The sequence below is a fragment of the Anas acuta genome, chromosome 4, assembly GCF_963932015.1.
Source record: "Anas acuta chromosome 4, bAnaAcu1.1, whole genome shotgun sequence".
NCBI lineage: Eukaryota > Metazoa > Chordata > Aves > Anseriformes > Anatidae > Anas > Anas acuta.
The window spans coordinates 73,423,041-73,449,757 of NC_088982.1; the positions used below are offsets into that span (position 1 = coordinate 73,423,041).

The window sequence follows — 26,717 nt, forward strand, 5'->3', positions numbered from 1 at the left end:
TTTGGGGTAGAGCTCAAGGTGTAACAATTACTGGAAAACTGGCATCTTCAAAAGTATGTACAGGAAAATCAAAAAACCTGGAGAGAATCCTCTCTCTTCACTTCACTTCTTCATTCTCTAAGCACATTCTGAACATTCAGGCACTGTGGGATTGGGATTTTTCTTTTTTTCTCAGCTAAAGCACTGCAGGCTGACACCGCTATCCCGTGTTTGCTCCAACAGATCCAGTCTGTAAGTTGTTTACTGTCTTTTAACAAGCACACACCTCCCAGAAAAATAAATATCAGGCTTCTGCCCAGTTTAAAAATATTTTTCAAATACGTGTCTGTGCAGAAATCCAAACAAGCTCTATAGTCTCTTTTATTACAGCTTACAGTTTATGGTTGTAGGGAATAAGGCTTAAAAATCTAAATCTGTCTCTCTCCTTACTAATAACAGATGCAGCTAAACTTGCAAATGGGCCTTCAAAGATAAAAGCAGAAAGCTGTGCGGGCTTGCACAATCGAGCTTAAACGTGGTCTCAGAATTAGGCAGCGAAGTGAAATTCTAGAAGCACTTCATCTGCCCCCCTTCCCTTTCAGCACAGTGATGTTGAAGGCGGGCCTGCCGAGCACTTGTTCGCACGGGGCGTGAAGTAGTCAAGCTGAGTGCCCGGGGAAAGTTCATTTAGTGACCACACTTAATTGGCTGTGTTTTTCGGTGTTAACAAGTGGAGTTGGAGCCTGTGAGAAAGCGCAGTGGCTCTGTAATCTGTTCTTGCGTGTGCAGCAAGGCTCAGCTGTGTGGTGCTGAAGGTGCGGAGCATCTTCCCTTGCTAACTTACCAAAGTTCTTCCCTTTTTCTGCATGAACAAAGTGTTTTGCCGTGGAGCCGGCACCTGTCCCTGCCCCATCTCAGCAGCCTATCAAGGTAAATGCAACAGCAGCCATCTCTCTTGCTTAATTGTTTCAACTGCGAGCACCTTTGGTGTTTCCATGTTTCCAGCTTGATTTTTTTCTCCTTCTTTCCCCCAGCAGTGGTTATGTAGGCTGTGCACGTATTCAGCCTTAAATTGCATCAGGAGCATCCTTGCCTTCTGTCCGTAAGTGACAACAAATGTAGGTTAGAATAACCTTTTCCTTTGTGAACTTAGGCCAAAATAGCTATTATAGTTAGCGCAAGCTTTTCATAGCTAATTAACTTGTGCCATGCATTGATTATTTTTTTTAGCATAGCACTCAATTCAAGTTAGTAGGAAAATCTAGTTGAAAAGAATCTGAAGTGACTTGGCCACCTGCTGGCAAGTAAGCTGTGATTTAAATCTCTCCAGTGAGCCAGATCTGAGTGCAGCAGTGCCCTGATATCCCTCCTCCCGACCCTTTCCTAGCAGAGTGCAGTGCTAACCGATCAGTTCTTTATTTCTGGGCTTTGGGCATTTTTTTATTCTTGGGGGTTGTCTTTGTTGTTCACATAGCAAGATTTTTAAAAGACTTTAGTTTTAGGAAAACCAAAAAAAGCAGCAATCACTGCTCCTTATTTCTGGCTGCCTTTGGGTAATTAATGGAGGAGAGACAGGACCCAGACTGTCGCTGGAGGTGCACAGCAATATGTCTAGGGCAAGCGGCAACACAGGCTGCATCACAGCAATTTCTGATTGCATATAGGAAGAAAATTTTTCACCATGAGAGCGGTCAAGCATTGGAAAGGTCTGCCCGGAGAGGCTGTGGCATCTCCGTCCTTGGAGGTGTTCAGAAATCAACTGGATCCAGTCCTGACCACCCTCATCAAATTGGACCTGGTCTGCATGGTGGTTAGAGGACATGCAGATCTCTCTTCCAGCCTGAATTACTCCGAGGCTCTATGGCTCCTTTTACCTGGGACCAAATTCCCCTTGCTTTTTCAGAGATCAGAGTTTAAATTTCCTTTACTTGAACCGCAGCAATAATTAATTTTAATGAATCTCGAGTCTGGCTGGAGATTCAGTTATTTCCGATTGATCGCAGTGAAACGAGGCTGGAGTGTGTGCCTGGGAGCTGGTTGCCATGGCTCGTTTGTGTGCAATTTGCATCATTATAACAACTGCATTTCCAACACAGTTTATTTCCACTGACCTCTTGCAACTCAGATATTTGCAGATGTTTTGAAGTCACTGTACACAATCAGCACATCGGTTGCGATGCGTGAAAAAGAGCGAAATTTCCTGCTGTGGTGCTAATGATTTGTGGAATCCACCAGAGTGCTTCCCAGTAAGTGCTTCAGAGCTGCGTGTTTGCAAATAGCACGAGGAGTCACGCTAATGAGCTCCGAATTTCCTTCTGGAAATTCTCAGGAGCCTCACGTGTGATTCTGCAGTGGGTTTTTCTATTGAGAAGCCTTTGTGCATTGTCAATATTGTCAAGAGTGAGGGGCCAGGTTCTGCTCTGTACAGAGGTGCAACAGCCTCGCTCCCCGAACTGCCACTGGGTGCTGATGGAGTGGGGACGGAGAGCGTTGGGCTACCACAGCACGAGAACACACAAAGCAAACCTAAATCTGGCGAATCTAACAGCCCTACCACTTGAGCTGTTGGATTTGCAGGCGTTATGTTCTTTTAGCACCGTTTCTCTCAGTGTGGCGTAAGCAGCTTTGTGTAACGCACCGTCACCGCTAATGGGGAGCTTTTAACATCTTCTCACCTTGAAGAATAGAGATTTTGAAGGAGATTGCTGATAGTCAGGAGGGCAAATTGTACTGGGTAGATGGTGGCATCTTCAGCATCTTTTATTAAAAACACTTAAAGTGGTTAAAAAAAAAAAAATCGCTGCGTTTAAAATGGGATCTTTAAAATGTCTGTTTTCACCTATTCAGAATGAAAATTACTGGAATAAATTGTGTAAGGGTTCCCAACATGATGGCTCTGGCTCAGCACCATCAAAGTGACATAACTGTGAAGGCTGTCAGCTGGCATTTCTTGGGGTATAAATCAGATGCTGCAATGTATGCAGAGTTTGCTTTGATTCGAGGCTGAGCATACATTAAGCCCAACGTCAATTCCATGTGCTCTGTGGGATCTCTTCTTTATTTCTGGGTTAAACTGCATGTACAGTACATTTGTAGCTGACCTGAAAGTTGCTATTTCTAGCATTTCCCGTTTGCTAACAGCACTTAATTTTGGAGTGGGGGACGAAGCAGGGTAGTGGTCCAGCGGATGGGCAGAACACCTGCAAGGCGGGAGCGTGCTGCTTGTGCTGCCGGGGGAGGAGATCCGCAACCAGCACTCACAGGCGACCGCTGAGATGAAATCTGTGTCAGCTGTGATTTTCCCTTTCGAGGCTAGGAAGAAAAATAATCAGCTATATTTAGCATACTTGAAAGAAACCACAAAATCTGTCCAAGTAAACACAATCTAGCTGGGTGCTGTGCAACACCAAGTCTTGCATCTTCCCAGGATCTATCTGAACAGAAATATACAGGAAATGGAAAAGTAAAGGACTGGCTGATATTTGTCAAATCATCGGCGTATTAGCTGAGCATCTGGGAGGATTCTGCTTAATTTCCACTTGATAAAAAGTAGCAGAGCTGAAATGTCAGACCTAATCTTGCTTTTATTTATGTACATTGAGTTCAAGCTAGTGTGTTTCTCAGTAGCTGCTGAAAGTTCCCTTTAGCATCCATTGGTATGAGGTTAGGATCCAGCTATTTGCCTAGCCTTTGTTTTTCTCCTGCTACATTTTTGGGGGGTCACTGCAAATTTCCTGATGTTTAGCTGGAGGTGCTTATTATTACAACAGGGAACATTCAGAGGTTCTGGCAGAAGAACTGGAAATCTGCCAGGATCTGTCTTGTCAAGTGACACCGGGGTTCCCAATCCAGTCCTCACTTCTGCAGTCGCAGTGCAGAACATTGGGGTCCAACGCGTTTGGGCCCTGATCGTGGCCGAAGCTCGTGATTGCTGTAGCAATAGAGACGGCTCTGATATGACACCCTGACCATACTGTCTTGAAAACTGCTATTCTTTGGCTTTTGAAAATAAAGCCAAGAAGGCCTTCTGTATTTCAGTTCTTGGTCTCTTTTATCTCCGAAAGCACAGGTAGGTGGTATTTTCTGCTTGTTTGCTTGCATTCTGCAAACTTTTTATTGACCTTTTGAGAGACCTCCTTGAAGGTCGACTTTCCTGGGGTTTATAACTCGTAATGTATTGTTTGCCTTGAGCTGCCGTAGCAGACGCAGATTTTTCTCCTTACAGGTCTTGTAAGTGATATATTTAGTGAACGCTTGTCCAGAAAAGAGCAGTTGTTATCAGGCTCTGGTGGCCAGCACTCCGTCAGCAGTGTCCAAGTCCCTGCCGTGTCAGTAAGGTACTAGCTAATAGCAATGAATGGCTGCACAGCCAGCTTTGTGGGGCACGGTGGGTCCAAACTGCTCTGCAAGCAGTGGCCACCCCATCCACCCCCCTCTACGGAGTGTTACTCTCTACTATTCCCATTTGCATTCCCAGATGCAGTCTATAAAGCATCACTTGAGTGAAGTGTTCTGAATCACTAAGCCATAAACTGAGTCAGCCTGAAAATGGAGATGTTGTTTTGGGTCTGGTTGCTGCTTTTTGCCACCATTGCACCCAGCGAGCAGTGAAGAGAAGCCCAGACATAAGTAGCAACAGCAGCACACAGCCACTGACAGCATCTAGAGCTGAAGGGAGCCGCCAAAACCCCAAAAGTAGCAGTGGTGGTGTGGTTTGCCTAGATCCTGGCTTATCTTCAGCTGCCTGAAAGCATGCTTGTTAATGTAGCTTGTGTAGTTCAAGCTTTAACAGTTCAGTGTGAAAGAAACCACTGTGCTAACCACTGGGAATTTCACAAAGTTACTGCTTAGCTGCTTCATTGCTGGGTGGTATAACACCCAGGGCAGGTTTAGGGTCCTGACTCTCCAAGATACTTCTGGGAAAGCCAGGCACAAGCTTATTGTTCGCTGTGCAGTGCCCCAAAGCCACGGTTTCTCTCCTCACCCCCGTGTTACCCCAAGGCACGTTGCCTTTCAGATGGCAGAGGCCCCCCTGCCTGCAGAGGGGCCCCTGCAACCCTGGTGGTGTGTCTGGCCATCTCCAATTTGGGGCCGATTTTGGGGCTGGCTGCTAAGAACATCCCGTGGTGCCAGGACAGAAAAGTTCCCTGCCAGCCGTCGGGATTCACGAGCGCTGCTGTCTGCCTGCGTAGCGCCATCAGGAAGAAGATCCACGTTTCCTAATGCAAAACAAACCTTTTGTTAGGGCCTTGAGGATCCCTGTTCCCTGTTTGCCAAGAAGTCTCATACAGAAGCGAAGAAGGCATCTGTGTCAGGTCAGACACGGCGTAAGGGGACAGGTCGCCTGGTTCAACCATATGATTACGTTCATGCTCTCCGTTGCTATTTTTGCTTACATTTTCATTCGAAGCAGTGAGGTGAAGTAAGGCCAGGTTTGGAACCAAGGCTTGTTTCTAATTGCAAATTCCTTCAAACCATTTTTTTCCCAGTTTCCTTTATTAGTATAACATTGAAAGATTTGGGCTGTGGTCACTGGTGGGGATAACTTAATGCAAATAAACACAAACTACAAAGTGATGTGATTTCTACTCGAATGTTACTGCTCAGCTCAGTTAACTGCTTTTGATGTGATTTAATTTCACAGACAAAAGAATTTAAGAATGCCTCATGCTGTGTCTGCCAGAGGTTGTCTTGCTTGTTCAGGGTCTGATGTTCCACCTCCTAGGCTAAAGTCGGGCGTAGCTGAGATTTATCAGCGTCCTTCGGGTCAAGCAGTTAGGTAGCTGGGGAAGCCTTTCCCATCTCATGTGCTGCGGTGCTGTAGGCTGGTGGTCCCAAACTTACCGGCACCTCAGACGTGTGTGGACACAGAAGTGATCCTCAGGTGTCTTTAGCTTTGGTGATGAGTGGGTATGCCTACAGAAAAAAGGTCTTTTTGGGGTGTCAGGTCCATCCATATAAATTGGCTTAGCTTGTGTTATACATCACGTTAAAGTAAACACTCCTTTATGTGGATCTGTAACACTCACACACCCACACATTGAGCAAAGCGCTGAGCATCCAGCTGCAGCTCTGCTCTGCTCAGCAGTAAAGGCCTTCATCGCTTTGAAAAAACACTTCTAGCTGGGTCAAAACTTAGAATTTGCGTTACCTGAGAAATTCTAACCTATTAGCCTTTGTTGTGGTCATGAAGTGGCAGAAAATTGCTTCAAAAATTTAACAAAACAACATAACAGACATGCTCTACTTGATGAAAATATGTTTGTTGGAGTCTGATTTGGACTCTTCATCTAATTTTTAACCTTATCTGCATAATATACATAAGCATGTATATTCTATGTGAAAAATGAACAATACACATTTTAAGCTGTTAAGTTTAGCATGTTCTGTGCTGATAGCAGTGTTCAGATAGCTATAAAATTGGTGTTTAAACTCAGTCATTAACAATTTGCAAATAATTTATTTGTTTCTACAGATTGGGATTTTCTAAAGAAAAAACAAACAAACAAAAAAACAATGCAAAGCAAAAAGGCTTCTAAACAGAAAACCTCGAAGTGACCCCTTCAAGCACACCTATGTATGTAACAAGAGCATCTCTATTTCTGCCTCATTCAGAAGTAGAAATGTTCATTTTCCAAATATTTTCCTTCAGAAACACCCTTTTCAAATTGTAGACGAGGATGGGGTTGATGGAAACCCGGTGTGTAAGTCTGGTCTCTGACTCCTTCAGTTTCTCCTTGAATGTACTGGTGTATGAGAGGCTGCAGACACATCTCTGGTTTGTCATTTGTGAGGGCTGATTTTCGTACTGTGTTGGTGCTCTCAACCCACTGGAGGTAGCCACCCTTCTGACAGGCTCTGGTCTGCCAGCTCTGGGGGGTCAGGTCTGTACGCAGCACCTTGTCATCACCTCAACTGCAGAAAACTGGGGGCGAAGCACAGAGTTGCACGTTGACTTGTGGTGAGATCTTTCCATGCTGGCTCTCCATTTTGATGCGAGTCACTCTGTTGTCTTGTGTCAGCTACAAAGAACTGGCACTCGCTGAGCCTGCAGAAGCAGTTCAAGGGTTACGGTGGCTGATGTTGGAAGCTCTACAACAAATTTCAGTTCAGGATACCGTGGCCTTTGGTAGGGATCTGCTTGCAGGCACTTTCCAGAAATGTGCAGGTGAAGACAAGGATTAACCGTGGGCTGGCTTCTTGCTGTAGGACAGCCTTTCATGAAATGAGTTTACTTACAGGTGACAGATGACAGCTGCTGTCCAGGCTCGATGAGAGACTGAGGCACTGAGTAAGCGAAGTAATGACACGGACTTGGTTTCATTCTGTTGTGCAAGTGCAAACAGCTTCTGCGCCCTGTGTTTCAGGGAAAAGAAAAGCACCCTTCTACCGAGGTGGTAGTTTTTAATTGACACATATAGTTAGCACTCCAGGATTGAGAGGCAGAGAATGACATAGGAAGTGTTATAATAAAACATCTTGTCTGAGAGACAGCTGTGCATTATTTGCAATGAGATTTCATGTGCCTTCAGGCTTTCTTCTATTCCTGTCCTTGGCTATTTTTCTTATATAGACATATCCAGCTATTTATATAGCAAAAAATGGTTTGAAAGAACTGTTTTATCTGTTTCATTACCAGGTAGAGAATTGAGCATAATAGCAGAAAAACCCGATGAAGAAATGTAAGAATTTCTGCTCTGTTCCCTTGCTGTCTTCCTCGCAGCCTCAGGCTGTTCCTCAGACTGTCCCAAGTGCATTTGGCTTGCTTGTTCTTCAGAAGTTGGTGCCAGCTTCTACAATTGGGAGCAATCCCTAAATGTTATCCACAGCCAGCTGAATTCCTGCCCTCATTTCTCCTCTGCTACGTGCCAGGTCCATGGTTAAACAGGAAGGTGAGTTTAAGCCCCCGAAGGAGACTGCCTGAATCCTCGTGTGTTGGTGGAGCGGGAGGGAAAACATTTGCTCCGAGTATTTTTAGCTTAGAAGACCTGTCTGTGGAAGTCATAAAACAAAGGTTGAAGGGCTCGTAGGAAGAGTCTAGCTTAAAGATTTCAGCTGTAAAATCACTCACACAGCTGTTTGTAACCAAATAATAGCCCAAATATTTGGATTAATCTGGAGCTTCCTCAGCATCCTCCATAGAGGATTTCCCTGCCCGCCGTCAGGTGCGTGCTTGTGTGCTTCAGGCTGTCTGCTTGCTGGGTGGTGCGGGGCTCCCAAAGCTGGGGGAAATAGAAGAAGGAATCTCAGGGATGTGTATGGAGTTATTCTGGGGGAAATATATATATTTTAAATTGGTATGAAAAAAGGGCTGCCGTGGCTACCTATTTTCCCTTATTAATTCTGCTACTGTGCCTCTGTTAGTATTCACAAATCCTTCCTGTCTTCGCGTTCAAGGCATCTGCTGGACACGCTTGATAATGAAATTGTATTTTTCTGTAGATGATGAACCGGTAGCATTAAAATATTTTCTCTACAATATATAAGGCTCATTATGGTTTCCCTTGGAAGCCCTGGGTCTAATTAGGGGGAAAATAAAAGGTAGAGTGATTTGTTTGGTGGAGAGATGCCCAGGTTCAGTGTGACATTAATACTGCAGGAGCAGGGAGGGGTTTTGCTGTGGTTTTGTTTCCTCATTAGAGGCGTCATTATTAGAAGGTCCCCTACCCGTCAATTAATGAGGCAAGTGTGCAGCTTAAATGCTCCCAGGAACCCTTAGTTACAGTCATCTGACCAGCCCAGCTGAAAGCTTGTTTTCCCTAAAATCCTGAAATTGAAGAAGCAGTGATGTAAGCCCTTCAAAGGCTATAAAGAATAAAAGGGGATTTTTTTTCTATCCCCTAATGAAAAGGGGCTTTTGTCAGTGGAGGCAGGGCTCGGGCCGCCCTGCGGTGTTCGGGAACATGCCATTCTTTCCTTGTGCTGTCCTCTTGCTAGTGTTTGGGTTTCGATCTTCGCTGTTCCCTGTGTGGCAGGGCTCAGTCCTGCTCACAAGCTGCACGTGGAGCTGCTGGTCCGCTCCTGACCCCGATGATGGTGGTGTTGGAGGTGCAGAATCCGTGTGGGTCACAGCTCGGAGCACCAGGGCCTGCCTTGCATCACCGTCACTATTGGTTGTAATTAAACTCATACAAATGTATCTTTTTGAATTAAAAAAAAAAAAAAGGCTTTTTTTCTGGTGAAAAGGGTGCAATTCTGCGTGGGAGTTCTTACACCTGCCAGAAATCAGAGTAACACGTGGCAGGATTAACCCCAGGATAAACCAGAGAAGCAAAAGCATACAAAGCAAGCATCCAACAATCCAGAAAACAAATGCATTGATGGAGCTGCTCTGAGTTGTCAGAATGGAGCTGTGTGTGCCAGGCGCCGCACGAGTTTGGAACAACGGGCAGCCCTCTTCCCAAAGGTTGCAGCCTAAATGGATGATTCACACGCAGGGCAACAGAAGGGCTAGGACGGACACGCTGCAGGAGGGCTGGTAAACAGTTGCAGCGTGTTATTTTTACACATATATATATATAAATATGTATATTTGGGTCCAATTTAGCTAAAGGGGGCTTCGCCAAGTCGAAACACAAGAAGAAGGGACAAGAGGAAGAAGGTAGGAGTTTATAGGGGGAAAAAAAAGGACAGGGAAAGAAGTAGTACGTAGGACAGGAGGAATTAAGCAAAAGTCAAAGCACTTTAACTGATAGTTCTTGGGAAGAGTTGCAGCGAGCAACAGGATGCTGTGTTTTGGGAAAGAAATATTAAGGCAGTGCTCCTACTTCTTGGCAGAGAGCGTTGTGCTGGCTCGTGCGTTCCCACAAGAACCCCTAGAGCCACCTCTGTGCCCCTTTTTGCTGACGGGCAGATTTGTTTGCCTCCAGCTGCCTGCTGCTTTCTGGAGTCTGTGCTTCCAAATCCATGCAGCTCAGGAAAAGATGGTGGGGCAGCAAGAGTCTTGGTTTGCCTCCCTGTCTCTTCAAACCAGTGTGAAATGTAGGCACGTCTAGCCTGAGCACAGCTCAGTTTTCCCCCTCTGTGCTCAGCAGTGCCTGCTGAAAATGTGCTTTCTTCCAGGACTTCCTACATCTCCTGAATTTCTAAATCTCCAGTTCCAGCCTTCCCACAAATGCCAGTCCTGAGATCAGCCTGACCTTTGCTGTTGTGGGTGGGGAGACGCGTCTGGTTTATGTTCTGGAGCATGCTATTGATTGGAGAGAACAACAGGAGAGAAAGAGCATCCTCCAGAGGGAAGGAGCCCTGTCCTAGTGTGGGGCTGACCCTGGCAGAACCGACTTGCCAGCATTTTCAGGCCTGTGGTAGAATCAGTGCTATCTTGGTCTTTAATGGGGTTAAACAGCTGTACAGTAAGGTGCTTAAACGAACAGATGAGACAAAAGTATGCAAAGGTAGTATTTTTAACCCATATTTAATCATCCTCCTTAAGGTGTTCTTAATGAAGGACTTAAGTTTCCTCTTACATTGAACACCATCCCTTGACTTTGCTGGCATGATATCGCTTACAAAATCATTCACACGTGTGAAAAATTCAGGGATGTGTGATCTTCATCTGTGATCCATTCAGCAGGTTATGCTCAGTCATAGGGATGCTTTAAAAAAAAAAAAAGCCTTCAATAAGGTACTATTTTATGCTGTTATGCCCTGAAATGAACTTTCTATTTAGATAACCACTTTATAAAGTGAACACTTCTACTCTCGCGTAGTGAGCAATGTGTTAGATGATTGGGTTTTGTTCATTGGTGTTAATGTAAAACTGGAGTGTTAACAGCAGTGTGGCTTAAAATTCAGACTGGTTTTATGTTTTAAAAAATGCAATAATTCAAATTCTCTATTGACAAATGAGACCCATAACTTGCTTTTCACCACTTATAGCCTTTATTTAATTTAAATATGTTATCCGAGTTTCACGTCAATGACAATAGTGCAAATGGTTGAATGAAACTAAGAAACAGTTGCAAAATGTGCTCACTGTGTTTCTCAAATGTTATCAAAGCACAATGTTTTCTAACATTATGAAGACTGCATGGAAGGAATAAAAAAGAAACTTATCAAGCAAAAAATATTGAAAACTTTTCTGCTGAAACAAAATCTGTTTGAAATTAACCTTTAAAATTTTTCTTGTACTGGGTTTTGATCCTCAGTTTGTGTAGTACAAAGCAAGAATGGGTTTTAAGCAAAGAGTGAGGATAGGATTCAGTTCTGCTGCGGTGGGACATTGATCCCAAGGAAACTGGTTCTGACTTGCTGCTGGAAACAACTGGTGAACCTGATTCACCCAGTAAGCACAGAGAGGTCCTGAGTGAGCACTGCAGCTGTGGGACAGGATTAGTACTACCTCAATGCTTTCTGACGCTGTTGTGCCAATAAGGATGCTTTCCATCCATAGCATGGTGGTCTCCACATCGTGGTGGCTGCTGTGCTTTCGAGCGTGTTTTAGACCATTCAAATGTGATGAATTTATGGAATTCATATTAGCTTTCAAAGTACGTCAAAAAGAAATACTGCCAAGTTTTGTTGCTATGAAAGGCTTATCACAAAGGAAATGAAAACCTATGGTTGCCACTATGTGCACCAATTTGCAAAATAACCACAAACCAGATTGTTTCTCCTGTAGCTAACAGTTCCCAGCTGTTGTTTCACATTCCAAATTTTATGAGTATTTTTACTGGCAACAGGAAATATTTTTGTCTTTGTAGGATAAGACATCCATTTCTTTATTTTGCATAAAATGTTTTCTGTGTCTTTTCTGATTATTCTGCAAGTGGAAGTTCTGCATATGTTTCCAAAATGAAAATTTGCCATGGTTATTTTCTGAACTGTCATGTGAGCTCTAATGTTTAAATTGGGTTGAATTTCCAAATTCTTTGCTATTGTAGCTGGTTTTCTAGGAAACAAATGGTAAAGACATTTTATATTCTTTCTAATTTCATTAAGAATCCTGACTTCAGTGCAACAGGAAAAGAATCCTTTATTAATTAATATTGATCACAAAAATGCAATATACTAAATTTATATTGCTTTTTTCAGTGGAAGTTGCTCTTTAATATTATAATTCAAATATATTTGCCACCTGTTGTACCTTCCTTTAGTTGTGTATTTCAGGATTTTAGTCTCCTAAAGCGTGTGCTTGTTTCTGCTCTGCAAGCAAGCACCTCCCTTGTAGCCCATTGTTTGAAGATGAGATGTCTTCTGGTTTGCTGGTGTCACCTCAAGGTTTGGTTCAACTCATTTTGTTAACTTCATTGTGGTTTATCAGTTGTGTATGGAGGTAGAACTGGGTTTTGTTTTATCTGCTTTCAGTTTTTCTTCCTCTTTATTTCATGTTTCCTTTGCACCAGTAGAAGTTTCTTGTGCTTGGACTGACACCAGTGTCTTCGGTGCTCTCCTGCCAAGGTTAAGTGCACCAGAGGTCCTTGTGGCTGCAGCAGAGCTGTCCCCATTCCGTAAGCACTTCAGGTGGCCTCGTTCCTTCCCAGGCTTCAAAACACAAACTCCACTTTTATTGACCTTCCATGTGAGATTTTTTGGCGTGTCACAACTCTCCAGTCAAATGCCAGCAAGAGGGCAGCAAAATAGTTAGTATCTCAAGGTCATCTTTAAAGCAAAGTACTGTACCTCACAAGATGTGGGTGTATTTTTTGACCTAAATGTCAACCATCAAACGAAATACTTGTGGTGAATAGCGTATATTACCCAAAATGCTGTTTTTTGTTTTGTTTTGTTTTTAATATCTTAACCAAAAGCTATTCATAAATGTGTTAAGCAAATGATTTTGGACGGAGATAAACCAGAATATGATGCACAAAAATAGGTGAAGGATGTCTCCTTCCTGTTCAGAACTAGTGCAGATTCCAGCAGAGCTTTAGCTAGTCTCTCTGGGATATTTACTTTTTTAGGATGAAGGGTGGGTTCAGGTATGGATTGAAATAAGACATCAAAGTTCTGTTAACGTAAGAGTGGGGAAGAATGTTCTGGTAACATTTTTTCCAAATGGGTTTTATTGGTGTGGGGTTTCTACGACACCACCAGTCATTTCTGAAGAGCTCTTGGAGTCTATCATCTAAGAGTCAACTCTGTTTTTGTGCTCTTCTCCTCCATTTCCCAAGGCCGTGGTCTCCAACCATGAATATTTTGGACTTTCCTTCTGGGCAGGCTTATTATTAGACTGTGCTCGCATCTGCATGATGGCCTTTGTCTTCCAGGCTCTGTCAGATTAGCCCTTCTCCAGCACTGCATTTCTGCTCTTTTCAAACCTGACCTGAGCTCCTTGTGTGATGCGGGGCAGCCTAAACTCCCTCTGGAACCTGTGCCTGTTTTCAGGCAAGGAAAACATCTCCCATTGCCAAGGCAATCTGATATCCTGCATTAGGTTTGCCATGGTACGTCTGCCTTGAGTATTTGTGTGGGCGACAGTCATGCCAAGACCATTTTTGGGGTGAGCCTTACATTGAGGATGATGCCGTGAAAGTCCTCTCTGGCTGCCTTGAGCGGCGGCTTTGGACATCCCCGCTCCCAAAGTGGCTGTCCCACAGCTTGGCCCCTGGCCATGCATTGCTCGTCCTTGCCAGAGCTTCCCTACTGAGACAGGGAGAGGAGTTAAAAATAAATGCGTTCATTTCGTTATATGCTTTGGCTTAAGATACTCTAAACAGAAAATTTATTCTAAGATCAAGTGTATTTGGGCCTTTGACAGCATGATGGTAACAAGAACGTATAGTGGGGCCATTTTCCTTGATTTTTTTTTTTTTGCTAGTGCTGAAATGATTCATCCTGTTACTCACCGTGGGAGTGTTAATTGCCACATTGTGAGAGGAGTGCTAGCTCCTTAAGCTGAATCAGCGCGCAGGGCTGCTGCATGCAGCGTACCGGCAGCATCTTCAGGGGAAGTGCCAGTTCTAAAAGACGATCTCTTCCAGTTTGTTTCCAAGATTGAGCTCTCTATTGGGAAGTACATTCTGTCGTTAAACGTTGTTTTTACTTAAGGCTCATCACAGATTATTAAATGTTATTTATTAGCATAGTTATTACATACCGTGGGCCAAGTCCTGCCTATCCACTGCAACTCACAAGGTCCGTGACTGCATTTTATGACACAAATGGCAAGACTGAGATTAACAAATGAGTTTAGTAAGTGTCCATTTTCTTTAGGAATGACCAGCATTGGTTTCTTGCATATTTGAGAATTTTGACTTAATCATCTTTAAGCAAGAAATATTTAAAAAGTATGTTGGAGTGATATTTCACTCTTTTACACTTCAATTTGCAGGACGTGCAAGCTTACAGGCTATTGTATAAGTTTGTTTTACAATTAACACCACTCCAGCACGCGTTTCAAGATGATCATGATACAAAAAAGCACTTACATGTGATGAAATGCATCACGGTATTGTTGGATACTTGGTTGTGGACAGAGCTCAATAGGGACCATTGAGGCTCTGTTCTGTAGTTCCGAGCAGCGTCTGGGGCTGGTGTGGGGTCCTTTATTTGACGGTGGAGAACACGGGCTCCCGTGGCAACGCCGTGGCTGCTTGCTGCAGCAGCAAACCACCGCCGCCGCCTTTCGGGCCTGTGTCCCAACCTGTACTCAGTCTTGATCCCAAGAGCAAAAGTGAGGACAAATTTCACATCTGAAACCAAGAGAACAACAATCTGTAAATTACAGTTGATAATATATGTGGTTCTTTTAATATAATCAAAAAAGTGGTTCTTAAAATTTTCTTTTACTTAGTACAGTAACTGTGGGTCACCATAGGAAATACTTCTGATTTTTTTTTTTAATGTTTTTATTTTTTTTACTGCATTGAGTAGATACTGGTAGAGTTCCAAAGAGAATATTTTCTAAAGAGATAAATTTTTGGTAGAGGAATGTCAGATTGACATGTTGAAGTGTTCTCATACAGTATGGAAAGAATAAAATCTTTGTTAAATGTTACTCCAGTTTTTGTTGCTAAATATATACGCGTGCAATTTTTCGCTGCAAGTTGGAAGGAGTGTTTTTCTACTCGAGGCAAGAAGCTGTCCTAGATATTTGACTGAAAACACTTGGAAATGGAACATTGTGGCAGGGAAAAATGGGGTGCAGGAGGATTCTGCTGTAGGCTGGCATAGGCAGGGAAGCTCTTAGGGGAAAGCCATTGCTCGAGGTTGCAGCACTTTGTGATTCAGTGGGTGCTTTGGTTGAGGAAGCATGAGGATTTTCTCCTACAGCAGTCAGTCTCTGGAATTGCAGCTCGGAGCAGGGCTCAAGCCACGAGTACTCAGGGCCCTTCGGTCCTGTTTACCGCCAAGGCTTACACAGTATTATCTCCTTACCCCTGGGCCCAGGGAAACAGGACTCTACTATGGTTAAGGAGCACTTTGAAGGAATCTGTCAAGGCAGCCTATCCCTAGGAATAATACAAACAATGTCTCACAAGAGGAGTAAAAATTTGTAAGTAGTCAACTTCGTGAGCAGCACATCGACGTGCTGCGTGGAGCTCCGCACTGTAACTAGCTGGCTCGTGCATCTGAATCACTTCCTTTGCCCGTGGGTGGATTCTCACTGCTATTGTGTCCTATGCTAATAATTCTCGCTCGTGTTCACAGAACCAGTTTATAATAGGATGCAGTCAGTGCTATCCCTGTGACGGTGTGCTGTTTGCTGGGGCTGCTGGATATGGATTAACAACTAGGTACTGCAGCATTGGGGACAGTTGGCAAGCTCCTGGGGTGCCAGGAATTTGCTCTAGAAGTCATTAATTAAAGCCAAAGGAGCTGGTGTCAGTGCGGGTATTAAGTCAGAAGAGCCCACAGTTCTTCATTTTGCGTGTAGAATTTATGTATGTAGAATTTATGTATTTTTAGTTAATTAACATTTTCCGTATGATTTTTTTTTTTTTTTGCTGTCCCTTTCCTGTTTTGAGCAAGTTACTAATGCTGGATTTGAAATCATCGAGTAAAAGCTGAACACCTAAGATCTGAGAGCACTGAAAATGGCACTGTCAAATCAGAATGCCTCAATCCCTGATCCTGTATTGCGTTTGAGCGCTTACTAATTTTTATATACCTTATATGTACAAACAACACTGAGAGAGAGGACTTACTGAGAGTACAAATCTAGAAGATGCTTTTGCAACCTTTGTTTGGTCCCGTCATGTGGATGTGTCACGATACAGTCTTCAATTACCCAGCCCCACAATGCATTTTCCACCAACTCCTGTCATATTCAGTGCACAGAGTAGACGACACCCGTTTAATGAGCAGCTATTCAATATCTTGTTTCCGCCTCGTTGTTCAGTCTGTGGCCCCAAGGCCTTACTTACAGCATGTTATTTGAACCCCACTTTGAAGGCAGATTTATTATTCCCTTGGGGGCTCATCTATATTGCTCATCAAAGCAATATCCAGAGTATTGAAAAATATTTTTCATTATATTTCTTTTAAATGAAGAGACGCAATTATTCCAATTTAATAGATGGGATTGCTGAAAGAAAGATAAAAATGACACTTGAAAGTTCTGACTGCGTTTGAATCTTTAGTTCAGGAAAATGGGGCTTTGTTTTTCAGAGGAAGCATATTCCATCTCATTGATTCCAGCCATAAAACGTCCTCTTGGCTTTGATTGTTGCTAAGGGTTTTTAACCCTTGTCTTGAAACAAGCTCACAAGACCTCGGGTAAGCATCTGGAAAATGGGAGAACCCTTAGAGTGAACAGCTGCTTTTAAACACCTCTCTGGTAAGTACGGTGTCAGGGACAGGAGTAGCAGCGTGAAAATGTAATCTGGTGTAAGGTTCAGTTGCTCTGGCTGAGAAGCCACCATCCTGTTCCCAGTTCTGCGGCGCTCTAGAACATGTCTATCCATTTTTCTCAAAAACTGCATTTTAGGTAATGGGTACCTTCGGTCTGTGCCTCGTATCGATCCCTTGGTGTATCTGTCCAAGTCTCAACTGAGCCAGGTGGTTCTAGTCAAACAACAGCCACGCGATGACACGACCAGACTGTACAGGGCATGAACACAGGTAGAATTAAGGCCATACGAGCACCAGTGCTATTTACTTTTCCTTACTTCTGGATCAGTAGACAGCCATCTGTCACTTTTTACTAATAATAGCTGCTCATACACAGAGCAAGAAGCTACTGCTACACAGCTTGTCTGCAGAGTTTGACAGGGTTTTCTGAGTGTAGGTTATGACTCTTGTTGCCAGTTTTGGAGAACAGTAGGCTTTAGGAAGCACGGAGTCTTCTGCCCATTTCTGCCTCTCAATGTCACGTATAATTTCTCTGTTCCGCCCATGCCATTCCCAGATTTCATCCCAGTTCCTCTCCCCTCGTTCTCCCTCCTGTTACACTTCTTGTGCTTTTTGATCCAAAGTATGTGAATACAATATATTTAATAGCTGAACTCTCTCAGATGGATGTTTGCAGTAAGGGTGCTCTTGAGAGAGTCAGAATAGAGAACTGAAATCTAAGAGGTGGAGGTTTGGCTGGAATATTTCATGAGACAAATGAAGAAAGCACCTTGCAAAAGAAGGTTGTACGTGATCATAATTACCAGCATAGCTATAATAACTTCAATTTTTGAGGCATGTTTGTGTACCTGGCAAGAAAAAACACTTCTGCTATGTGCTGTTGAAAAATACACAGTGTGTTTCTCTTGCAGTTCGTGCCCGTGGAATGATACAGATACTGTATTCTGTAGTTGCCATGACACAAATGTTTTTGTTCTAATTTTCTTACACTAAACCTGGTTTCAGACCTCGCTTCTAGTCGTCTTTCCCTTCCCAGATGAACACAAAGCTCAAGTCCGTTAGCCCCAAATAAAACATAATCCAAAGAATAAAAATTCAAGGCATCGGAGAGGAACGCCTCTAGCTAGGAAGTGTCCCTGGTAGGTGTCTGGTTACTATAGCAATCGCCATGCCGCATGTGACCAGCATGGCAATTGCAAGGTGCTTAAGAGCCTTTTCTCTTGCCTAAGTTTGATGTCTTCTAAGCAGAGGTGTTATGTGAGGTCACATACTCTCAATTGTAACTACCAGATGGACGGATAATGCAAACGATCAATTTGCAGCTCCCACTGGGCAGAAAATGGTGCATTCGGTTCATAGATTTTAATTTGTTTGATCTACAGCACGCTGCAAGTGCTGAGAGAAATGTATTTTCCCCAATCTAATGTTTGTACGCCCATGTTTTGACCATCAGTTGTACGTGAAATTCTGCCATGTACATGTTGTGTGGATCTTTTCAGACCACGTGGCCAACTATATCTCTGCAAAACTTGTCTGACAATTATAGTGCAGTTAATGCTACAGATATTGTATAACGCCAGCAAATAGGAGGCATTTGAATGACAAAGTTGGTGTTTCATTAAAATAACCAATTGTTTTAAAGTTAATTCTCTCTTTGGACAATTACTTTGTCTAGTCAGTTTGGTGGTTTGACATCAATAATGCACTCTGTCTCTAGCAAAGAAGTAAAAGAGGGTACGATGTCCAATGTGCATACTGCATTACTTTTTAATGAGTATTTGAATAGGTAGTCTCAGATTTATTCAGCACTGTCGATTTGACTTTCATCAATGTTTAAAGGCTGTTGAGAATCCCATTAAAAAAATCTTAAATGTTGACAGTTCCTTGCTACTTCCATGGAATGACATTTATTTCTAGAGGATAGAGGAACGAGGAACAGAGAGCCAAATAAGTGATTAAAAAATAAACAAACAAACAAAAAATACCACCGTATATAAATGCATGCACACTTTTTCTTTACATATGCAAGTTGTTGATAGTATATCAAACTCAAATCTGTATTTTTCACAATTTGGAAATGTTCTTCTTTTGAAGGACCCTCTGCTGTACTACCCATTTTTAATTCCTGCTGCTGTCCACGGCTGCTGGTGCTGAACAGCAAAGCAAGGAGCGAAAGGCAGCTTGGCTTTTGTTTTGTTTTTCAAGCATGATGTATTAACAGAATGGAAGTGTACAGCCGATGTATTTCTTGGAAGATGGCTTTGTATTTCTTGGCTCTGAGACTATGACTTACTAGCCTGAAAAGGTTCGTTACCAGGTCAATCATAGCTGTGTAACATTAATTCAGATTAAAGAAAGGTGGCTTTGTCGCACATTTTTAGATGCAAAGTGTGAAACATTACAGTATTTTTTCAATGCAGCTTAATAGATTAATAGAAAAGTATGGCACATGTCAACACTGAAACCTCCACTGGGTGCAGGAATGTGCTTATTAGGAGATGCAGTCAGAATTACTAGAAACACTGTCCCACCTCTTTGATCTCTGTGCCTTATTTATTAATCAATTCATTTATTTTTATTATTGCTAAGGTGTACGAAAACAATTGGGGTATTTTTGTGAGTTATAGTTTGGGCTAGCAACTCAGCTTTTCCTCTTGTGCTGCCTGTTGCTGTGTCCTCAGTCAGGCTTGGGCAGTTGAGGGATTTTGGTGGTACAGTTTGGGAAATGTCATCAGTCATCAACAACTACGTGGTTCAACCACTGGCAGCCTATTGTAGTTTTGTTTCCATGCTGATGACTGAAAGGTAGACTCAGGAAAATAAAATTGGTATGAGTTGACCTGTTTGCAAGATGTTTTCCTTGTTCCAACCCTTTGGTCTCTGTTAGGTAGTGAATTCTTTTTTACCAAGGAGCACGCAGAATTGCTTAAAGAAGTGAGGTTGCATCCACTTTACTTTAAACAAAACAATAGGAATTTCCTGTGGTCTCTAAATCATGTTCTGTATATTAAAAGCCATCGGATAAGCATGGTCATGGTGTTACTGGGAGGGAGTTTCATGTTTAAAAAGCAGTGGTCGGCTGGTTTGGGTGAAGCCAACAATGGAATTGCCCTTGTCTTTACTAGAGCCAGGATCTTGCTCAGAATTTTGACACAGAGAAACTATAGGGGAAAACAAACAGACAAAAAGTACCTGTGAAATTAAAAAGGAGTAATTTGACAATCTGTTGAACCAGAGTAGATTTTTGTTCCTTGATCTCTGTTTTTTCTTGCTTGCACTTTTTGTATCTCTACTACTGATTCTGTTTGTGCTGTGTTTGTTGAGGAGGATACAAATAGGGAATAATTATACAACAGTGCAAAAAAATACTTAGTTCATTGATATGTTACTTAATTTCATAACAAAAATAATTTAAAACATAATTTGCTCGGACTTTCTGGTATAATTAAATCAATGTAAACTTTATCTCGTTTCTATTACAGTTTGGTTTGCTGGTAAACCATAGATTTTTTTTTCCACCCACCTCTGAGTTGTTCTTTTGTTCTTCTTTTATCAGCATGGGACAAGTGGGAGCTGATGGTTCAGCTGAAAGTAACCTCCCTGTGGTGGCAAGTCAATAAAATCCCAGATGATCCATCCATGACAGACTGTTCAATATATACAGAGTACTTACTGCACGTGGTATTTAGAGTTGTTTACAGATACATACATATATATATATATATAGTGCTAAACACACAAGCATGTTTTTTGTAGTCCCTCCAATCATGTATTCAAATGCACTTAAAAGACACCCCCCAAACCTTCAGTTTCCAAAATGTGGGGTGTGGAAATGTGAAATATGGAAGTGTACTGACTTGCTGACAATTTTTTTGGGGGGGGGAGTGTGTGTGGGGGGAAGTATAGATTGCATAGCTAGCAGAGATGCAGAATTTGAAGCAAGATCAAGGTACAGAGAGAAGTCATCATTTACCTAGAATTTTGTAATTTTTGTGGTAGTTTTAATGGTGGGATTTTAGACATATTAAATTTAATGTATGTTGTTATTGATTTAATAATCCTAATAAGGCCAGATCTATTATTTTTTTTTTAATTGTGGAAGTACCTGGGAATGCTGTCATAAGGAAGCATTGCAGAAAAAAAATGATTTTCTGCTAGGAATATGCGGCTTCTGTGGTAGAAAAAGGCGTCGCCTATGAGGGCATGGCAGCATGGGCGTTCCCAAGGGAGTTGTAGGGTGGCAGCGGTGGCAGCAGCAGCGCTCCCCATGCGGTGCCATGCAGCTGGGTGCAGGCTGGTGTCATCTGCCAGCAGCCCCACAGCCGGCATTCTGCTTTGGCTTGGACCAAAGGGGAATGGGAGCAAGGGTCCTGTGTCTGGAAAGCACCCAAATGAAGCTCAGCAAGGAAGCCTTTCCAACTGACTGCACTTACCAGATTAACGGGATTCATTTAATACTGCTGCTGTTACCCCTAATGTGCGACAAGAAGCTTCTGGCAGGGCTTGGGCCAGCGCATTGCTGAAGAACTTTGTGGGAGTTGCCTCTCACTTTCGGTGCATAGTTTCTTGTTGGTTCTGTAAAGCAAATTGAAGCAAGGATGAAATCCTTCATCAGAGTTGTACAAAGGGGGTTAATTGTATGTTGTTAGTCTGAACACTTGTTCACCAAAATTCAAGTTTTGGGTGGGTTAAGGCACCTCACCTGGACTTAGCTGGAATGAATGTGGGCCTTAAAACAACTTAACCAGCTTAATTAGCGTTTCCACGCACTAATTGATCTGATCGTGCAGACCCTTGTTTATGGGAACTGCCCCATTGTAGATTACTCGCTGGGGATACTGCACTGGCTCTGTGGGTTGATAGGTATGGGCTGAAGACAGGATATCCCTTCTATAAGATGCTGAGGGGTACGCAGGTATGTGGTTGCAGCCTGGGGTTAAAAATTGCTTACTGTGCAGTGCCTGACCCCATATTAGAAGGATCTGGCGAGGATCTGACATGCGTGTCACAAGGCGCTTCGCCAGGTTTTGGTCTGTGGGTGCTGTCACGCTGTGCACTTGGTTTCCTGCAGTGCTGTGGTGGTGTTCAGAAACAAACACGACAAAGAAGAGGTGAGGATGGTGTTTCACTGTAGACATTAGGGGCTGTTTAACAGGAGCGGGGCGGCTTCTGCGTGCAGCCCAGCTTTCTGCCTCAGCACTGCTGCCTTCCCCCAGCCTGGTTACGGCCTGAAGCGAGGCTGCAGCGTGCAGGACTAGCAAACCTCCCCGGTGTGCAGAAGCTCTGGAAACCCTGCCTGTGCCAGCCTCAGTCCTCCTGCCTCACACTTCTGAGGCAGGTATACAGCTGAAGCCGCAGTGGCTTCGAGGCGTGTCCCTCAGCCCCTGGATGTGTCGGGGACCGACCCAGGGCACCCCGCCTCAGCAGCCTGCCTGTGGCGGCTCGCTTCGTGGGGCCATAAACAGGCAGCTCAGAGGGGCCAGCTCTGCAGAGGGGCCGAATTGGTGCAAGATCTGCCTGACATGGGGCAGGGCCGGCGTCCTGCTGCCTCAGGCACCAGCACCGCGGGCTCAGCCCCTCAGCGCGGGTCCCTCCCTCGCCGCCTGTCCCCGGGGCCTCCCGCCGCCCTCCTCCCGGTGTCCCCGTGCAGATCAGCGCCCCGCCGGCCCCCTCCCCTCCCTCCTCGTCCCTCCTCGTCCTTCCCCTTCCCTCCGTCCCCTCCCTCCGTCGCCGTCCCCGCTCCGCCCCGCGGGTGCCGCCCCCGGCGGCGGGAGGCGCCCATGGCCCGGCGGCGGCGGCCCCTCAGAGGCGCTGGGCAGCGATGGGCGACGAGGCGGCCCGCCGGGGCGACGGCAGCGACCGGGGCGAGGGCGGCGGCGGCGGCAGCCAGCGCAGAAAGCGGCCCAAAAAGGTAGCGGGGGGCTCCCCCGGCCCCACCCGGGGTTAGGGGGGGGGAGCTGGGGAAGGGGCGGCTGATGGGGTCGGGCTGCTGCAGGCGAGGGGGCGCTGGGCTGCTCGGCTGGGGCCCCCAGGGGAGCACAGTGGGGGCACCTGTTGCTTGCAGCGATCCCGAGATGGGCGCTGTGGGAGCGCCCCGCTGCATGCAGGTGAGGGGGGGCAGCCCCGTGATGAACCCCCCGAGCAGCCTGGGGTGCAGGATCTGTGTTAGAGCCTGATGAGATAACGCCCTGCGCACGGGGAGCTGCAGCGAGGTGCTCGTTCGCAGCTGGCGATGGAGGAAGGCGGTGTGGTGAGAGGTGACAGTGCCACCCACATCTCCCTGCTGCTCTCTGCGTGTCCCTGCGAGCACCCGAGGTGAGCCGGGCTGAGCCAGAGGCTGAACAAAACCCGCCTCACCCCACCCATTGTGTGGGAGCACTGCCTGATCTCCACACAGCGGGGGGTTTTATATCGCACCCTGCCTGGATGCTGAGCCTGACAGAGGCAGAGGGAGCGCCCGCCTCACCTCACCTCCAAACCTGAGGGCAGAATTGGAAAGGGTGCTCTGAGCACAGCCGAGGAGGCGAAAATCAAGAGGCTGGGTGTGTACCTTGTGCTTTCATACGGCTGGGAGCAGTCTGTGTCAGCAGGGAGGTGTTGGAGCTCTGAGAAATCAAAGTGGGTGTTTCCAGCTCCTTCATTTTATCCACACATACGGGTTTCTTGTTTTGCCATTGTTTTCTAAGTAAAGTGGCCAAGAGCCTTTCAAGGTTGAAACACACGGGTGCGTGCTGCTCTGCTGCCAAACGGTGCTTAGAAAGCATCTCCTGTACAGAGCCTGCGTGTGCAGGGTCTGCCAACAGCTGATGCATCCATTTCTCAAAAAACATAACCAATGCTTTTGTGTCTGCAAGATAGCTTTTATGACAGGAAAACATTAATTGGTCATTTTCAGTTGACAACTATAAAACAAAAAAAAATTGTACATCGCTCAGTTTGGATGCAGTAGATGGTAGTGCTTCAGGTCTGGTAAAGGCTTAGGTCTGCTGAACTTTTGCCCTTATTGCCTTCATGAAGAAATACATTTCCAGACTTGAACATTCATTTTTAGATTCTAGGAATAACTTTCTTAAAACTACAAATTGATATATCAATTTTTTTTTTTAATAAGGAAGAGACATCCTGGAATAGCCAAGGGTGTGAGAATTGCAGATGGAAGTTGTCTGAATCAGCAAGCACGCGTTTGAACTCAGCTCCCTTCCACGTTGACTCGGTAGGCACAGTTTCTGGAGCAGAGATGAAAGTGCCACGTGCACGAGCTCCAAAATCCAAAGTAACGTAGCCTGTTTTCAGGTCCTGAACTACTTTAGCTGAACGGAGCTGCATTGCACCATCCAACGTGCCCTCTATCTGTTCTGTGGAAGTTGATCCCTTTTGTGTAGATAGTTAAATATTCATTGAGCCAGATGAGTTTGATCTGTGTATTGGGAGAGGTGGAGGGAAGTGCATCTCAGATACAGGATCCAGTTGGGTCGTCTTCTATTCCAGGAGAGCGTCCGAGCTGGGAGGTGGTGTAGGGTTTTCTCCGATTCGCAGCAGTGCTCCAGGTTTATTCTATATTTGCAGACTTTAAAATGAAATGGCTTCAACGTCACCCTAATACAGAATAGGAAAAACTGAACAGGTGAAATTTTCATAAAATGGAGAGATTAATGACCCACCAAAATGAATTTATTCTGTTTGGAGGTGCTTGTGAGCAGTCTGTGGGCTGCCCTGATGGGTTTGTGACTCCAGCTGTTGGGCTAAGATCCGATTTTCCCGTAGTACTTCTCCTCCACGTTACACCTGGAATATCGTGAACTTCATTCCTAGGAAAAATCGTGTTAAATTTCTATCCTCATCCAGTTCTGGTGTCAGAGAGCATGAGACTTATTCTGCTGGAGGTGCGAGCGAACAGAGGCTGCCTTGTTCTGCTGCTGGTGTAACTGAGTGGAAACCCAGCGGGAGCAGCGCGTGGTGTGCGTCGGTCCTGTCCCTGTAGCTGGTGTACCGCCTGTTCTGAAGAGCAGCATAACAAGTGCACGTCAATTTATGCTGCCTCAGGTTTTTGAGACCTCCTCCTGTGCCTTGCTGAGCACGTTGTGCGGTGACTGGGTGTCCCAGAACCCTCCCAAGGGTGGCTTTTCCTATTATAGATGCTTCAGATGGAAAACCACCACAGCAGAAATCAAAAAGCCTACTGGTCACTGGAGAAATGGAAGGTGTACATGTATACCTGCTAATGGAATCAATCATTACACTGTACAAGCTAATGCTTTTAATTAATTTCAATTACTTAAGACTATTAATTCATAAGGTAGTTGAGACCTAGTTTGGAAAACATGCAGACTTCTGGTCACTGAGGCTTAAGAACAAGAATGGATAGGCATGCAGGGAGGGACTGCTGGGTGAGAGAGCCTCTCCTGGAAAAACTGGAAGGGCTTGGCCTCTTCCGTGTGCCAGAGCAAAAGGCTGTCTGAGGGCAAAAGGAAATGAGGTTCTTCAGCAGCCTTCTAATAGGTATAATCAGGTAAAGAACCAGGAGAAACTCGATTAGCTGTGAATGAGATGTGATTTCTCTAACGGAGCGCTGGACTGGATTCAACGTGGAGGTCTCTTTCATTCCCTCGTTCCTCGGTTTTCACTTATGTCATTTGTGTTGCTGTAATGGTATTACAGAGCAGTTTCATTGATGGCAAACGGGCTATTTAAGTCTTCTTAAATGTTTGTTTACCAGGTTATTTCTCTCTTTCAGCTATGGAATTTAGGAGAAAATTGAATGCCTCCAGAAGCACAATTTGAGTCAGTGTGTGTCTCTCCCTAAAGTCAGCGTGGAGGCTTCTGTACCAGCAGTCCCAGTCTGCTGGGTGGCATTGCCTCCGAATTGCCTTCATTTCACACTTGCTAAGACCCTCTTGGCTTCCCTAGCTGCATCCATTTCCCTCACCATCTTGTTATTACTGGTGAGAGATAAATGGCTGTGGCCGTGCTGCTCTTTGCTTCCCAGTTTGATGATCCCACTGAGATGAAACCAGACCGAGTCTCCTCTTCTAAGAGAGACCAAGTCATCTGCTTTTAGCAGGATGAAGTACCATGGCTTTTTTAAATCTACAAGGTTTTATTCTTTTGGCTAAACCAGTTTTAGAGAACTGCAACAGCCTTGCTTTCACTTGACTCGATCCAATTTACATGGAAGTAAACAGAGAGAAATGGCTCTGGAAAGACCAGAGTAGAGGGAAAAAAATACAAAACCTCTTTCTAAGTCGTGGAATAAGAGGCAGGTTTGTAAAAAAAAAAAAAAAAAAAAAAAAAAAGATCAGTGATTAAGCCAGTTGTATTCCTAAAGATTTATGCTCTGATGCAACTCCACCGATAGTCTTGCACTCCTGTGGTCATGTGTTGCTTGTTCCTTTTGCCTCTTCTTCCCATCACAAGGCTTCCAGTACATTTTGTGCTAGGTATAAAACTAACATCATAGCTGCAAATGCTTTTTTTTTATTATTATTTTTTATTATTTTTCTCTCTGTCCTTCCCCGCGCGCTCCCTCCAGCTGTGGTTGCTGTGAGAAATGGTAACAGAACAAGAACATCGTGCCCGAGCCTCAGGAGGAGATAAAGCACCTCACCTCTCAGTGGCTGCAGCAGAGCAGCCGTCACTTTTGGTGCCTGGCACCAGGCACCCCGTGCTTCTCTGGCGGCAGCCCCGTGGTGCCCGACACTCTGGGGAAATAATTTCCACTTACTGCAGCAGAGAGACAAGGGAAATAACGACGGGGGATATAGCCGAACATCTAGACTCCAGCATTTTGTGTTGCCATCGTGGTTGCTCTTCTAGCATCCTAAGGGTGTAAGGCAAATGACAGCAGCCACGCCTGGCTTTTCTAGGTCCCGTAGAGCAGCAGGAGACTCCAGGTATTCTTGTGCTCTGTCGTGCTGGAGGAATAAGCAATCTTAGAGCTGACACGGCTACTTACAAGGTTACATGTATTCATGTTACACTTCATTGTAACTTATATGTTGCTCCTT

General features: G+C 44.6%; 1 protein-coding gene across 3 annotated transcripts in view; it reads left to right on the top strand.

The window, feature by feature from the left end:
• ANK2 (ankyrin 2) overlaps positions 1–26,717 on the top strand; it is a 356,900-nt gene that overhangs the window by 82,112 nt on the left and 248,071 nt on the right. The window contains exon 1 of one of the 3 annotated variants that reach the window (XM_068682022.1): positions 22,463–22,624. The exons of the other annotated variants lie outside the window; for them this stretch is intronic. Coding sequence (XP_068538123.1) covers positions 22,535–22,624 — 90 coding nt within the window. The 5' untranslated portion in view covers positions 22,463–22,534. Of the gene's footprint in view, positions 1–22,462; positions 22,625–26,717 lie in introns of those variants that run through there. 3 annotated transcript variants of the gene reach the window in all.